Source organism: Lygodium microphyllum, chromosome 7 (genome assembly GCF_053477565.2).
Source record: "Lygodium microphyllum isolate KBCC chromosome 7, Lygodium_microphyllum_v1.1.10, whole genome shotgun sequence".
In the NCBI taxonomy this organism is placed as follows: Eukaryota; Viridiplantae; Streptophyta; class Polypodiopsida; order Schizaeales; family Lygodiaceae; genus Lygodium; species Lygodium microphyllum.
Window position 1 is genome coordinate 151847036 of NC_141141.1, and position 15308 is coordinate 151862343.

Consider the following 15308-nt stretch of genomic DNA (forward strand, 5'->3'; position numbering starts at 1 on the left):
CTTTGAGTCTTCAGATGGTAAGGTATATAGGTTGAGGGAGCTCTCCCCATGCTTGAAATGAGAAGATTGACTTGTTCCTCCAAGAGAAACTAGGGCATCAACATTCCAAAGTCGACCCCCAGCTTTATATTCACACCTCAGGTGCATGTTGTATATTGTTTGTCCTTTATATGGATGGCTTGATTGTGACAGGTGACCGTACTCAAATGGTTGAGCAGACGAAGGCAACACTTTATGAGAAGTTTGAGATGACGGATATGGAACTTCTTCATTTCTTTCTCAGTCATGAGATCCATCAAACTCCGAGGGGGATCTTTATTTTCCAACAGCAATACGTACAAGAGCTCTTGACTACGTGTGAGAGGGAGGGATATAAGTCTCTTACAACTCCTATGGACCCGATTTGGAAGGCTACAACTCATTCCGATTCTCCTTTGGCAGATACTACCCATTATAGGCAATTAGTTGGCTCCTTGATCTAGCTTCTTAATACTCATGTTGACTTATGTTATACTATAGGTGTACTAGCCGGTTTCATGAGTGAACCCAAGATGGTGCATTGGCAAGCTGCTCTAAGGATTTTGTGGTTTCTACAGGGAACCCCTGATCTTGGGATCTATTATCTAGCAGGTACCGGTACTATAGACTTGGTACTTACAGGATGGAGTGATCCAGATTGGGTTGGCGATGTGGATCATCGAAGGTCCAGGACAAGTTATTGCTTTACCTCAAGTGTTGGCGCTATTTCATGGAGCAGCAAGAAGTAACCCACGGTTGCCCTATCTTCGACTGAGGTGGAGTATTGAGCGGTGTCTTCTACTACATGTGAGGACAATATGGCTTCACAAGCTCTTGAAGAAGCTTGGCTGCCCGCAGAGAGGTCCTATTGTTCTTCAGTGTGTGACAATGAGAATTGCATTGCCTTGGCCAAGAGCCCTATGTTTCATGCTCAAACAAAGTATATAGAGATCCAATACCATTTCATTCGGGAGAAGATTTTGGATGAGACTATTGCCCTCGTCTACTACAAGACAGAGAACAATCTTGCAGACTTGTTTACGAGGGCACTTCCTCGGGCTTTACTTTGATAGCACTCCAGATCCCATAGCCTTCTGCCATGTCCAAGATCTAAGAGGGGGTGTTAGAGTTTGGCATTCCCTAGACACACAGGTGCAATTTCTAGCAAATGCATCAAGCAATCTACGTGGTAGGAGCGCAAGAGCTGACGTCAGCAGGACACATGGCAGGGCAGGTCAAACAGCTGTGGCAGGTTGGACTACAGCTGGTTGGACAGTTTTGTCCAGTCGCCTGCATATAATGGAGCCAACTTGCATTATTAGATGCATTATTAGTGGCCTATTTATTGGCCCCAATTTTCACACTTTTGCTGAGTTGTGCTCTCAATTTTTAGGATGCAGACCATGGAGACTCCCCTCCAGGTTCACGGAGAGAGACATCTTCGAGGTGGAGACATACGCAGACATTCTCTCTGCACACGTGTATATATCTGCACTCCTATACAGGATTCTTTACTATAGATTTTCTACGATTCTCTCTCTCTCTCTCTCTCTCTCTCTCTCTCTCTCTCTCTCTCTCTCTCTCTCTCTCTCTCTCTGTCTTGGTCATTTGCCTCCCCACTACTTCACTTGACGCCAACATGCTATCCAATGTCCAAGATTGTATGGTAAAGTGTGCATTTCACTTTTGTGAATTTGTTATTTGCTGTAATTAGTGCTTAATGAGGTTATTTACCACTCTATTCGAGGAAGAAGGCTGGTTTCAATCATCGCTGCAGCCATACATTGCAATTTGTGGCATATCCAAGGGCTGCTTTGTGTGAACCTTCTTCATCACTAATATTGGTTTCTTCATCATTTGCATCTTGCTCTTTTGAGTTCAATCTTTTGTTCACGAGTTCCTTCTTCCACTTGCAATTTGACAAAAAGGAGGAGCCTCAACAGCAAGATGCAAGTCTCCTAAGTAGCATGATGCTGACCAAAACCCCTACCTACAGCAGAGGTTTCCACTACCAAGTTTATACAAATCTAGTAGCAACAAGAAGCTGCCTATGTAATCACCTTGCAGCACAGATCGGTAAGAGAGGAGGTGATGGAGGTAATGGCAGAAGACACAAATCCATCATACAGAAGTAGGATGAAAATGCAAGTCCTCCACTTTGTCACACTACAACATCACTCCTTGGTTGGAAGAAACCTTCACATGTCAAAACTTGTGCATGCAAAAGCATCTATAAAAGGAAAGTTCTAGGTGAAGGGAATGAACCTAAATAGGTATGGACCATGAAAATACAACAGCAGCAAGCATAAGGGCCCTAATGAGGGAGGGAACCCACCAAAGGGGGACAATGGGTAAACTCACCAAAAACAACGGGGCTACGGCTACTGCATACAGACATAAAATGGACAAGACACAAGAACATAGGAAGGTCTTGAAGTGGTCAACCTGAAAATTTACATAACCCTAAACGTGGAAAAAGCTCCTAATCATCAGGGTTCCCCCCAATTCACTGATAGGGCTTGCAGGCAGGATGCTAACAAGGTTAAGGAGAGCAGCAATACATTAACCCAAAGCCATTTCCGCATTGCATACTGCTCAGAGGCACAACCAGAGAGCAGAAAAGTCAATCCATGCAAGACCAAAAGCACTTCAAAACCTTCATGAAATAGTCAACATGTGCATCTCTGAACATCATAATTTTGTGTAAAACAAGACACAAGAACATAGGGAGGTCCCAAAAGTGGTCAACCCACAGATCTCCTGAACCCTAAAGTGGACTAAGCTACTAATCAGTAGTGCTTCCCATTAACTCATTAATAAGGGCTCATGGACTGAAGATGACCGTGTGAAATATACCTGCTTACATACTGCTTAGAGGTACAACCAGGGAGCACAAAGGTGAATTGTCCCATACAATCGCTTGAAAACCTTCACAAATAAGTCAGCACATGTGCAAACAAGGCCCAAGCAGCAAAACCTAAGAGTTGCATAATTTCTGTGTGCACTCACCCAGCTCTGTTACAGCATGCCTAGGCCTCTGAAAATTAGTTTGTCCTTTATTAAAACTTGACTGTGTGTGTTGAAAACTTGGGAAACACTAGATCTAAAACTTCATTAATGAAACTCATCAACAGGACACCTACAATATGGATTTGGCATGTCTGCCCACTGTAACATTTGGTGATGTCTTTCAGGTGGACAATTCCGACGTTATAAGCAATCAAGGATTTATATATTCAGCTCTACTGTTTAAAATTGATTGCAACATGATGTTCTCAAAACTTGTGATACAGATGTACTGTTACTCATGGGAATCTTTCTGTAGGAAAACTATTAGAGAAACTAAATACCGTGTTCAAGTAGCTGAAATCCTTGATTAGCTTGAAATACTGGACTGTAGAACTTCTCAGTCCAATGCATGATAGGGCGCGGGAAGAGCGGCATGCCTTGAATTGCATCTCGTGCACAAATTAAGGTCACAAAAACGGTATCTTCATCAACAATGACTGTGCCTCCGCCACTAAAACGCTGGATGACTGGTAGTTGGTCCTGCACAACGTTACTCAATTGAAGCAACGTATGTGGTTTCCTGCACGTGGATCCCAAACTTGACGAAGCCAAGTGCAGACAGAAGAAAGACAATGCATACATGTTTCTTTGCTTTGCATTATCAAAGTCAGAGACAAACAGGAAGCTTACCCTGAGATACCCATGACAATGGAGGGAGTTCGCGCGCCATCATTGAGGATGCACCAGTTATCGCACGAGGTGCGCAGCAGGCGTTCTTCCAAGTGCAGCTGCTGCAAAATGGGGAAGGAGCGAAGCCGTATCAGATTTATGGCGGGTAGCAGGGCTCTGCTCCTGCACGCCATGAATGCACCACACCAAATTCAGCCTCCAGAAATCCAGCCAACAAGGCTGTTGAGGAGAGTGTTCACGAAAACAGTTTTGGTAGGGTAGAGGGTCCGAAAGAATGCCACCAAACTTCTTCCCTATCGATCGAAAAATGCCCCTGCTCGAGCATCTCAGAGAGAGGGACGACGGGAAGCTGCGAACTTGTTCTTGCCTGGATCTGTGAAGCGTGGCGCAGACTTTTTTTTTTTTTTTTTTTTTTTCCCCTCCTTGGTTTTCCGTTTTATATCAAGAGTAGAGTGAGATCACTGTTCTGAGTCCTGACTATGCCCGGCCAATTCAGACTAGTGCAGATGGCTAGTCGGCTCCTGGAAAAGCGGGGTTTCACACACGATTTTTTTTTTGTGTTTAAAATATTTCTGTCGATTATCACAGATGTATGTAAGTCGGTTAGTGGTGAAGCCGGACGGTTGTTGTCGCCTACATGTCATGGGTCTGAATCCTGATTTGCCTACAAACCGTACTGTCCCAGTGGCAGCCTTGACTTTGACATTGCCAATGACATCCACTACACAGGCGGGGCCAGTCGCTTGTTACCTCCTACACAGTACAAATGCTTTTGCTCTTCATGTATGCTCGACGCATTAGCTGAACGACCCTACAGACATTTCTCATCAAGACAGGTCTAAAAATCCGAGGCCTTGGTGTTCCTTGCACCAATCACAAGCTCACACTCAAATTTTCCTTCAATCCATTGCTGAGAAAGCTAGGAAAAATTATCCATCTATGGGAGGTGAGTGTACCTATCACTTTTAGGGGCACGATTATGTTGGCCATTGTGCCCTAACATATACAAAAACCCTTTACTCAAAACTTTGGAAGGACTTTAGAGTCAATTTATATGTATTTTGGAAGGATTTTAGAGTAAAATTCTAGAAGGATTTTGGAAGTTCATTCTAAAACTTTTTAGTATAAACTAGGCGCTCCATGCCTAGACTCGCCCCGACGGGGCGGGCGCAATTTTTTTTTGGGGGGGTGCTGGACACGTGGCACCCGCCCCCGCATTCTCTTTCTTTTTTGTGGGGGAGGTGGGGGGGCTGCCACGTGGCACCCGCCCCCCACCTCTCCTTAACTAATAGTATAGATTTTAGAAGTTGTTTTGAGAACTTTACAATTCATTTACATTAAACCTTGGTTTTTCATAAACACTAGTTGGGGAGCACATAGAACTTGTTTCCACAAGGCCTTAAGTGTATTGAACATGATTCAACACCTAAAAAGCATGGAGTACATTGAGTACATAGGCTGTTCCTACTAAAATTTAACTGGAAACAAGACTAGAATTGTCACATTTGATGACTCCCTTGTTAGAGTACTTTCCTACAGTGAGTTCTCAAAACATACACTAAAATGGAGCAAAACGCACTAACACAATGCCCAAAGTGATCACCTCTTTTTCATATGAGAGACAATTTATGGTTTAAAGAAAGAGAAAGGATGCAATTTAGAATGAAACAAGCCCTATACATTTGAAACATTTGCTTTTTGTAACGAGTGAGATGCATGAGAACCAAGAGTTGCATACCTAGTCACATTGACCAAGGTATAAAAGGTGTAAAAGATCCAATTTAGGGTATCCAAGTATTATCAATAACTAACTCCTCACCTTTTTTTAAGCTTCTACGGCTTCCTCCCTTTCTTTCTATCTCTTTGTTTCTCTCTCCTCTATTAGTCTTTCTCTCTCTTCTTTCCCCTCTATCTCCCTCTTTCTTTCTCCTCTCTGTAGCAGTCTTTTGCTCTCTCGTATCTCTCTCCTAGGCCTCCATTATAGTTGGTATCAAAGTTGTGTTCTTTGATCCTTTCTCTCTCCTCCTTTCAAAACTATTTTCCCCCTTTTAGAGCAATGAAATCCCTAGTTAATTCACGTACACACAATACAACACGTAGGGATGGTAGCTTTCTTAGAAATCACACAAGTTATGGCAGGAGACTTTAACAAATTTAGAGGCAATGGCAACTCATTTTTAACTCACAATCAAATTTTAAGACATAAATTGCCAAGAAAGACTCCCAAGACTTAGTGAAGGTTTTGTATGTGGTTACTTTTTCAAAGCGAGTCTCCTTCTTCTCTTCCCAACTTCTTTTTTAGAACTACCATGGCTGCCATGCCCAAGAACCCTTCAAGATCTTGCTTTCCCCTTCTCCAAGACATCAGAGATACCAAGCATGAGATCTTAGACACAATGAGCAACAAATTGAGTAGTGGGATGGGCAAGGTTGCATATCAATAGCTCCAATGCAGCACTCAAAAATTGCAACGCATTTTGGGCTACCACCCTTAGCCTCCTAGCTCTCTATCCAACACTGATCCCTCCTTCTAATGCTTCCCCAAAGCTCGTGCAATCATTCCTCCCCCTCTTGATCAATAACTCAACCCTCCTTTCCAACACTTGAGCTCACATACCTTGAAAAACCCTAGTGCACAGCAATGTGCTATTTTGGATAGCCATGAAGCTCAACCCAAGCTTTCAAATCCTTCAAAACCTCCTCAATCTTAGCCCCTAGGATCTTCTCCAATCATTCTTGGCCAAGTTGATCGGGGTTGAAGACATGGAGCTCCACATGCAAAGGTTTCTCATGGGCAGCCATGAAAGCTCTACATAAAGCTTTCAACTCTTGAAGAACGAGCACAGGAACCTCCACCATCAGAGCAAGTATCAATTACTTGAAGATTACAACCCATTGAAGATGTTTTGCTTCCTCGAACTGAACTAATGGAGGATTTGAGCTTCATTGATTGGTCAAGTCTCATTCATCTACTCTAATCGTTGATAAGGTATGCTGATTAGATCTTAATCTTTTAATTAATTCTTTTATTGAGCTAATTTGTTTTGTTGGAGAGATTTAAGGTTCCATGTTATCTTGTACTTCGAATCCTTCACCAAATGCATGCTGTCCAATTAAATAAGTAGCTTACTTGCCTTCCCCACTACATAAGGAATAGAATTAATCATGGCAACTTTACTCATCTGGCTGATAGTTACCCTAACACTTCCCTTGTAATGTGTGTATTGCTTTGATCCTAAAAGAATAATAAGCCATTATGAAAGGGTAAGTTGGCCCAATGAGTCAATGGACTGCCAAGATAAGCCCCTTCCACCTAAGCTATTGTCCATTTCTTACATTTCATGAAAAGGCCTAATGTTTATTTTTCACATGCATCTCATGTTGGTTAAGTAAAAAAAAAGTTTTCCATGTATACTTTGGCCAAGGAAAAAGCCTAGTGCCATGCAAGGTGGTAAGCTAAAAGAGAGGTGACCCTCCCTTATTACCACTTAAGACCTTGAAGGGGTATAACACCTAGCCTGTAGGAATGCATTTCACTTGATCAATGGTGGCTGATTTATTAACAAAAGTGTGTGTACTACCACTATCCACTAGGATAAATTCATACTTTCTATTAATATTTCCTTGAATGCACAATGTGCTAGGGCTCCTAGAGCTTGTCCATGCATCTATAGAGATAGAGCAAAGGGAACTAGTAGCCTGAGGGGGTGTAGTAGAAGTGATTACATCAATATCAAGACATGGACAATCACATGTGTTAAAGGGAAACCCATCCTTCAGATCATAGAATTGTTCTTGGTCCAAGTCCTTAGCATAATCCTTATTTTTAGCATGTACAAAGTTGTTTGCAGCATTCAAAGCATGTGATTCATCATCCTCTTCATTTTAGCAATCCTCCATAACATACATGCTGTGAACTTTGACCTTTGCTATTTTGTAGGGGCATTTGGAAACATGGTGTGCCGTGTACTTATCTCCACACTTAAAATATAAGCTATTTTCTTTCCTATCCTTCACAACATCCAGAAAAATGAATTTTTTGCCACCTTGTCCACTCAAAGTTGATGCATTTTGGGGCTTGTTTGCAACATACATACTACCCTCACCATTTGAACTAATTGCTATCCCAAAAGTACCCTGAATTCTTTCAACATGAAAGGGAGGTAGGTGGGGATTTTGGGGCCGCTAATACACATGGGATTTTCTCCATAAACATTCCATATTGGTCGTGCCTCATTAAATTTTGTGGCTGTCCAAAACCTTGCTAAAAACCCTCCTTTTTATAGTACTTTCTTGCATGTCACTCAACTAATTCAATTGTATCAAATAAGGTAGAAGGATTTTGAGACATTATATCAACAAATAATCTTGGCTCTTACATGTACCCATACATATCATGCTGTCCATACATGCCATGTTGTGTATTTTATCTGATGCTGCCCATGGATGCCATGTTGACCATTATTGCCATGCTATCCATTATTGGGTTGAGATACATAAATGCCATTGGGGCTTCTAGGGAGAGTGGGAGAGCTTTTACCAATGGTGGGCCAGGGTCTCACTAGAGGGTTAGCCTTACCTTTGTCTTTTTGTTCCACCATCTTAGTGCAATTCTTCATAGGACCCATTGTTAGTAAAAACAAGTGTAACTTCTAGTAGGAAACTCTAATTGGGGAGATTTTTTATTCAATTTGAAGGGAACAAAGCCCTCTTCGAGATTAATAGTGACAAAAAATGATTAGAGAATTTTGTAGTTGAATATCTATGATTGTCCTAGAGCAGTCTGCACCCTATCCACAGTAGTGACCTTAGTGTATAAAAATGGCTATATATCTTAGACCATAACTCCCATCGGGAATATTTTTGATTCAAATTGAAGATGATGCACTCTTTGAGATGAGCTATAGGGTTCTCTCCCAAATTCAATACAGAATTTACTATAGCAAGCTTTCTGTGACTGTTCTAGAATTCCTACAACTAAAACGTTGTCTATCTTGGCCCAACTTCACACTATTTGAGTAGCTCAAGGGCTGAGGAGTCTAAGCATCATAGTAACCAGCCTACATAGTGCATTGATTATGATTCCAAATACATTTAAGCATCAATTTACTCTACCAATGCTATGTATGGAGGCCTCAGTGCCATACATCTTTCATTGACTACATACGTGTTAAGTGCCATACATGAATGTCTTTATCAATGTGTATCATGTCAGGGTATGCACAATCAAGAATGGGGTAATAGAACACCCCTTAAAAGTTCAAGTAGCCAATGGTGAAGAAGAAACCAGTACATGTGTATACTTAAAGATTCCCGTATGCTTAGTTGAAAACTTTGTGGCCTCGGTTGATCTAATTGCATAAAAAATGGGCCCCATTGATGTTGTCTTAGGTTGTGACTGGATAAAACATTTGGGAAAAATTGCTATGGAATTTTCTCAACTCTATATGGAGTTTTTTTATGCATGGACAACTCATCTATTTAGAGGGAGTTCATGATAATGTTGATTTTTAGCTAATTACAGCAAAGTAACTCAAACAAATGTAGCATTTAAAGCCATATTAGAGAAGTATAAAACTTTATTTCAAATCCCTATAGCCCTTCCCCCTAAGAGGCTAGTGGATCAGTCAATTGATCTAAAACCCCATTCTAAGCTAGTGAACAAGCCACCTTATAGAATCTCCAAGTGTGAACACAAAGAAGTTACAAGCAAGTCAAAGATTTACTTGAGATAAGGTTTATTGAGCCAAGTTCCTCACCTTATGTATCTCTAGTCTTGCTAGTCAAGAAAAAAGAAGGCTCTTTTCGCATATGCATTAACTATGAAGACTTGAATAAGATATCATTCAGGAACCGATAATCTATCCCTAGGATTGATGACTTGTTGGATGAGTTAAAAGGGACACAATATTTCACTAAGATTGATCTGCACTCTAGCTATCATCATATATGTATACGAATGATGAGGTCAAATGGCTTTCAAGACTAATCATGGGCTCTACCATTTCCTAGTTATGCCTTTTGGATTGACTAATACCCTCGCCACATTCCAGAGTCCCATGAATAAGACCTTACACCACTTTCTTTTTAAGTTTTTGCTCGTGTTCTTTGATGAAATTCTTATTTATAGTAGATCATGAGAGTAGCACTTGACACATGTCAGAAGGGTGTTTAATGTCTTGAGAGAGCATATGCTATTTGTAGAGGAAAGTAAGTGCATATTTATATAGACATTAGTGGAATACTTGGGGCACATTGTTAGTGAAAATGGCATACAAATTAACCCTAAAAAGGTTCAATGTGTAAAGGATTAGCCCACACCATCTAGTACCACTTCCTTATGTGGTTTCCTTGGTCTCTCTTCCTTTTATGGGTGTTTCATCATGCATTATGCCACAATTGCAGTATCCTTGACAAATCAATTAAAGAAAGAGTTATATCTTTGGGATGCTCTTGTTAATTACAACTTTAACTAATTGAAGAAAATTCTTATTGATGGGTTCATTTCACGACCTTTTATTTTCCCATGTGAATCTCCTCTTAGAATCACACGAGGTGTACATAGCTTTTGGATGTGTAGTTTAAGCATTATATAGAACCAATGTTTATAAAAGCTTGCACATTTTTACTAAATAAGAGTGATCTACTTTTTCCTTGAAAAATTCATTTCTAGAAGTAATCCTCTTTAAGTCTATTTATTTATAATAATTCTATTATTGGGCTTAGATGGATTCGAAGGTGAGCCAAATAACATTAACAAACCTTGGAGTTGTGCATAAGAGTCTCCTCACATTTAAGGAAATTGTGCCAAGCATACAAGAAATTCAACGTGGGAGAAAGGGGATATGAGGACACCTTCTGTAAAAAATTCAAAGTTATGTTATTTAGAGCCAAGATATTTGAAAACAAAAAGACGAGGTGGGGGCAAGCTTGGACACACATATCTTTGAGTATTTTAAAAAATACTCTAATAACTCTTCCATGTGGTGCATACACACGATTCTCTTTTTTCTCTCTCTTATATTTTTCTCATTTCATGCATCTCACTTTTCCTAGCCTATTAACTATGATATTATCCCTTTTAATATTTGAAGCTTCATAAATGGTACATGCATGGAAAAAACTTTAGCCACGAAAAGAAGAAAAGATAATAATATATTGGTGCACGAAGGGATTTGTAACAAAATCCATATCTACAAGCCTTTTCCTCCATGGATCTCTCTCCAAAGCAAGCTTCCACTCCTTTTAGAGGATGAAACATATTGTAATAAGTGTATATACATTTTCAAATTCTCTTTACTTAAACCCTTTTAAAACTACCCATTCCATGCTATAAAACCTCACATTATATTAGTAATGCACATGCACAACTTTCCCTCCCCAACCCCCTTTGCACTATCATCCTCTTTCCCTTCCTACATCATCGCCACCATTATCCCTCCACTTATGTGTGCATGTCCCCCCTACCATCGTGGGTTGGTATGCATTAGTTATAACTCCAAATATTAGCGTCTTTAATTATTTACTTCATATTGCACCACACCTCCTCCTCTCTTTCTCTTTTACATCATCATCTCTTTACATTGTGTGTAAAAAGTGTCCTAGTCCACTTCTAATTTGGCTAGGTGGTGCCCCTTATATATCACTTAATGTGTGGAGATTCGTTGCATTTGTGTAGAGGCCATAGGTACTTATTCTCTCCCTCATTACTTCAACCCCTATCCTTGTATGCCATGACTTCTCAAAAGAGTTCACTATTTATTGTGATTCTAGTGGTAGAGGTATCAGTGCTATCTTGTTGTAACAACATGGTCTAATTGCTTTTGAGAGCCATAAGCTTGAAAGGGAGATGAAGATGAATGTTTATGACCATGAGATATTGGCCATCCTTTATGCTATTCAGAGATGGCACTGTTACCTATATGGTTGTTGGTTTAGAGCAAAGAGCAACCATCAAGTCCTCCAAGTACTTCCTGATTGAGTCTACGTTGACTCCTAAGTAAAGGAGATGGATGGCAACCTTGTGAAACTATGATTTTTCCAGCTCTCATACTAGGAGTAAGGACAATATAGTGATTGATTCATTGTCATGGATGTAGTCTTGCAGAGTATCATCCATCTCAGAGTTGCATAGGATTGAGGAGGGTCAGGAGGCCTACTTGTTGAACGAGAAATTCAACCATATATTTCAAAAATTTCAGCATGGAGTAATGGAAGAAAACTCCCAATATTAGCTCAAGAATGGACTTATATGGTCCATGGTAAGATTTTCATCCTCTATACATCTCCCTTCACATGGAAGAGATGTATTCTTGCCCCTCTACTAGTCATTTGGGTATTTTCAAAGCATATGATAGGATTGCCAAGAGCTTTCACTGGAAGGGCATTTGGAGTGATGTCAAGGATTATGTGGCCAATTGTATTCCATGCCAATAGAACAAGGATAGCATGCTTAGACTAGCTAGTCTCTTGCAACCCTTGTCCATTCCTGAAGGGAAATGGACACATTGCCATGGATTTTATTATTGGATTGTCTGTCACCGAGAAAGGATGGAACAATATATATGTGGTAGTTGATAGACTCACTAAAGCTACCCACTTTATTCCCACTAAAACTCAGTACACGGCATCTTAGGTGGCCACTCAATTCATGGAGCATGTGTTTAAATTGCATGGGTTACCATAGGTTAGTTGTATGACAGGGATGCTAAGTTTATGAGCAACTTTTGGCAAGCGATTTTCACATTTATGGGTACCAAGCTTGCTTCATCCAATGCCTACCACCTATAGATATTAGACCAAGAGGGTCAATAAATGGCTTGAGACCTACCCAAGGCACTTTTGCCATGATATATAGCACAGTTGGGATATGTGGCTCCACTTAGTTGAGTTTGCATACAACAAATCCAACCACTCTAGCATTGGGATTTCTCCTTTTGAGATAAAAGGTTCCTCTCCCTATAGCCCTATTGAATGACAAGATCAATCCTTGGCAAAGAGAAGTTAAACTGCATGAATGCCCTACTTCAGCAATGCAAAGATCATATGAAGCTTTATGTTGATGAGAGAAGAAGGCATATGGAATTCTAAGAGGGAGAATTGATACTATTGAAAGTGTATGAGTCCTGTTACTCTACTCTCAAGGATGGTAGTAGTAACAAGCTGGCTTATCATTTCTATGGCCATCATCGAATCCTGAAGAGAATTGGTGACTTGGCTTAGCTCCCCTCCATCTCCAAGATTTGCAACATGTTCCATGTCAGCCAGCTAAAGCCCTTCATTAGGCACCTCAGTGGACTATGTGAAAGAGTTGCCTCCCATAGATGAAGAAGGCATCATTCAATACATCCTTTAGGCAATCATTAGACAATAAGATAAACACTTGAGATTTCAATCCATCAAGGAATATCTATATATGCCTAAATTATAGTCAATAGCTATATATATGCCTAAATTATACATGCCTAAATTATAGCCAATAGCTATATATATATAGGCTGAAAGTGCTCATTTCATTATATAAGCTATGTTCTGACATGTGGCATGTCCCATTAAAAGTAGCCTATTAAAAGTTATGGTCGATTTTCCTTAGCATACCTGTGATGGAAAACATGTTGTCCATAGTATTCATGTCCTTATTTAAAATGAAATGGTGGCTATGCTCTCTTGTGCGTATGCCCAAGGCATGTATGTGAGTTGTACATAGCCTTATGTCCCAATTCTTCTTGGCTATGAGCCCCTCATCCATCAAATTTTCTCTTTGTAATATTAATCAGAGTAGTACTCTGCAACCTACTCACTAGCCACTATGGCAAGTTTCTCTAGCTATCTTTTGTTTTTTAGGGTAAAAACTTTTTGGGTCAGGATGGAGTGTAACGAGAGAGATGCAGAAGAACTAGGGGTTACATATCCAATCACATTGACTAGGGTGTAAAAGGTGGAAGAGACCAAGTTTGGGGCATCCAAGTATTATCAAGTATTGACTCTTCACTTTCCTTCCAATTTCCATGTCTTCCTACCTTTCTTTCTCTCTCCTCTGTTAGTCTCTCTCTTATTTTCCCCCTCTCCCTCTTTCTCTCTCCTCTTTGTGATCTTCTCCTCTCTCTATTCTCTATTCTTGGTCTCCTTCATTATAAATTTTTGCAAAAGTTTATAAATATACAAGCTTTCTTCAAAATATGTGGGAGAATAACAAAGTGCATAGTGTTAAGCTCAAGTGGAAGCAAGTGCTATGGAGGTTGGAGCAAGAGAAAGCAAGATAGACAAAGACTGTTTGTTTGATAGTCACAATGTGGATTTGCCTTCCCTTATTTTGTTATCATAGAAAAAATAAAAAATAAAGTGACAATGATGGGTAGCCTCCACTTGTAGTGTATAAGTGTATAGGCAATGAGTACAATATAAATATAGGTGGCTAGGCACAATACTCATAGCAATCATCATGTCATCAACATATAGTATCAAAATGTAAGGCCACCATCATAGGCCCTTCTCATGTAAAGACCATCCATATCATTGTGGTAATAACCATGTGAATGCATAAAGGCATTGAATTTGTGATACCACTCCCTAGGTTATTGTTCAAGTCCATAAAAATTATTCATTAACTTGCACACTAAGTGTTCCCTATCTTTTCCACAAAGCCCTTAGATTGTTGCATATAGATATCCTTATGCAGGTCCTTATATAAGAAAGCCATATTAACATCCATCTAGTGCAAATCCAAATCTATTTATGTAATCAAGGCCAAAACCAAACAAAGGGTTGTTATCTTGACCATAAGAGACAATATCTTATCAAAGTCAACTCTCTTTTCTATTTAAAACTCTTAGCAACCAAACATGCCTTGTATGCTAGCTTAAGGCGACTTGGAGTGCTCTTCAAAAAATACACCTACTTGCATGGTAATGCATGTTTTCCACTGGGAAATGGAACCAAATCCCATGTATAATTCTTACACAGTAGTGAATTAAACTCAGATTACATAGCCCTCTCCCAAGAGTGACTATCACCTCTATGCATAGTCTCCTCATAAGTAAGGAGCTCACCAAAATCTATCACACCATGATATAATACATAGAGGGCTCATAATGATTAGGAGGACATGAGGCTCTAGTAGAGCATCTCAAGGCTAGCTGGGGGGCTATATATCTTACTATCATTGTCCAACATCATGATCTTGCACAATAGACGAATCTTAGACTATTATATCATCATCAATAGTTACATGTTTTGTTTAACTAGAGCTTGCTATATTGTGATAGGAGGCCCCTCCTGAAAGATCATCCTGTGCACCTCAATCAGTTGTTGTGGTTGCTTATGCATCTTGCCCTCATGAAAGATAACATTATGGTTACAAATAACCTTCTAAGTTTAGGATCCCAAAGGTGATAGCCCATCTCATTTGTATCACCATATCCAAGAAAGATGAATTTGATTGACTTCAATCTAGCTTGTTGCATTTGTCATTGGGAATATGCCAAAGTGTCTCACATCTAAAGATTCACAAATGGGCATATGAGGGAGCTTTCCAAACCAAACCTACTCTGCAACTTTATCACCATGGGTAGTGCATGGGGATCTATAATCAA

The 15308-nt window shown here is 40.0% G+C and overlaps 1 protein-coding gene across 1 annotated transcript in view; it reads right to left on the reverse strand.

The window, feature by feature from the left end:
* The window catches only part of LOC148034087 (Biotin/lipoate A/B protein ligase family), a 57356-nt gene extending 53210 nt beyond the window's left edge, over positions 1 to 4146 (reverse strand). Inside the window, exons 1-2 of the mRNA XM_087682079.1 lie at positions 3718 to 4146; positions 3369 to 3607 (exon numbers count right to left, since the gene is read on the reverse strand). Of these exons, the coding sequence (XP_087538205.1) occupies positions 3369 to 3607; positions 3718 to 3890 (412 nt within the window). The 5' untranslated portion in view covers positions 3891 to 4146. The remainder of the gene's footprint in view (positions 1 to 3368; positions 3608 to 3717) is intronic.
* Positions 4147 to 15308: the final 11162 nt, after the last annotated feature.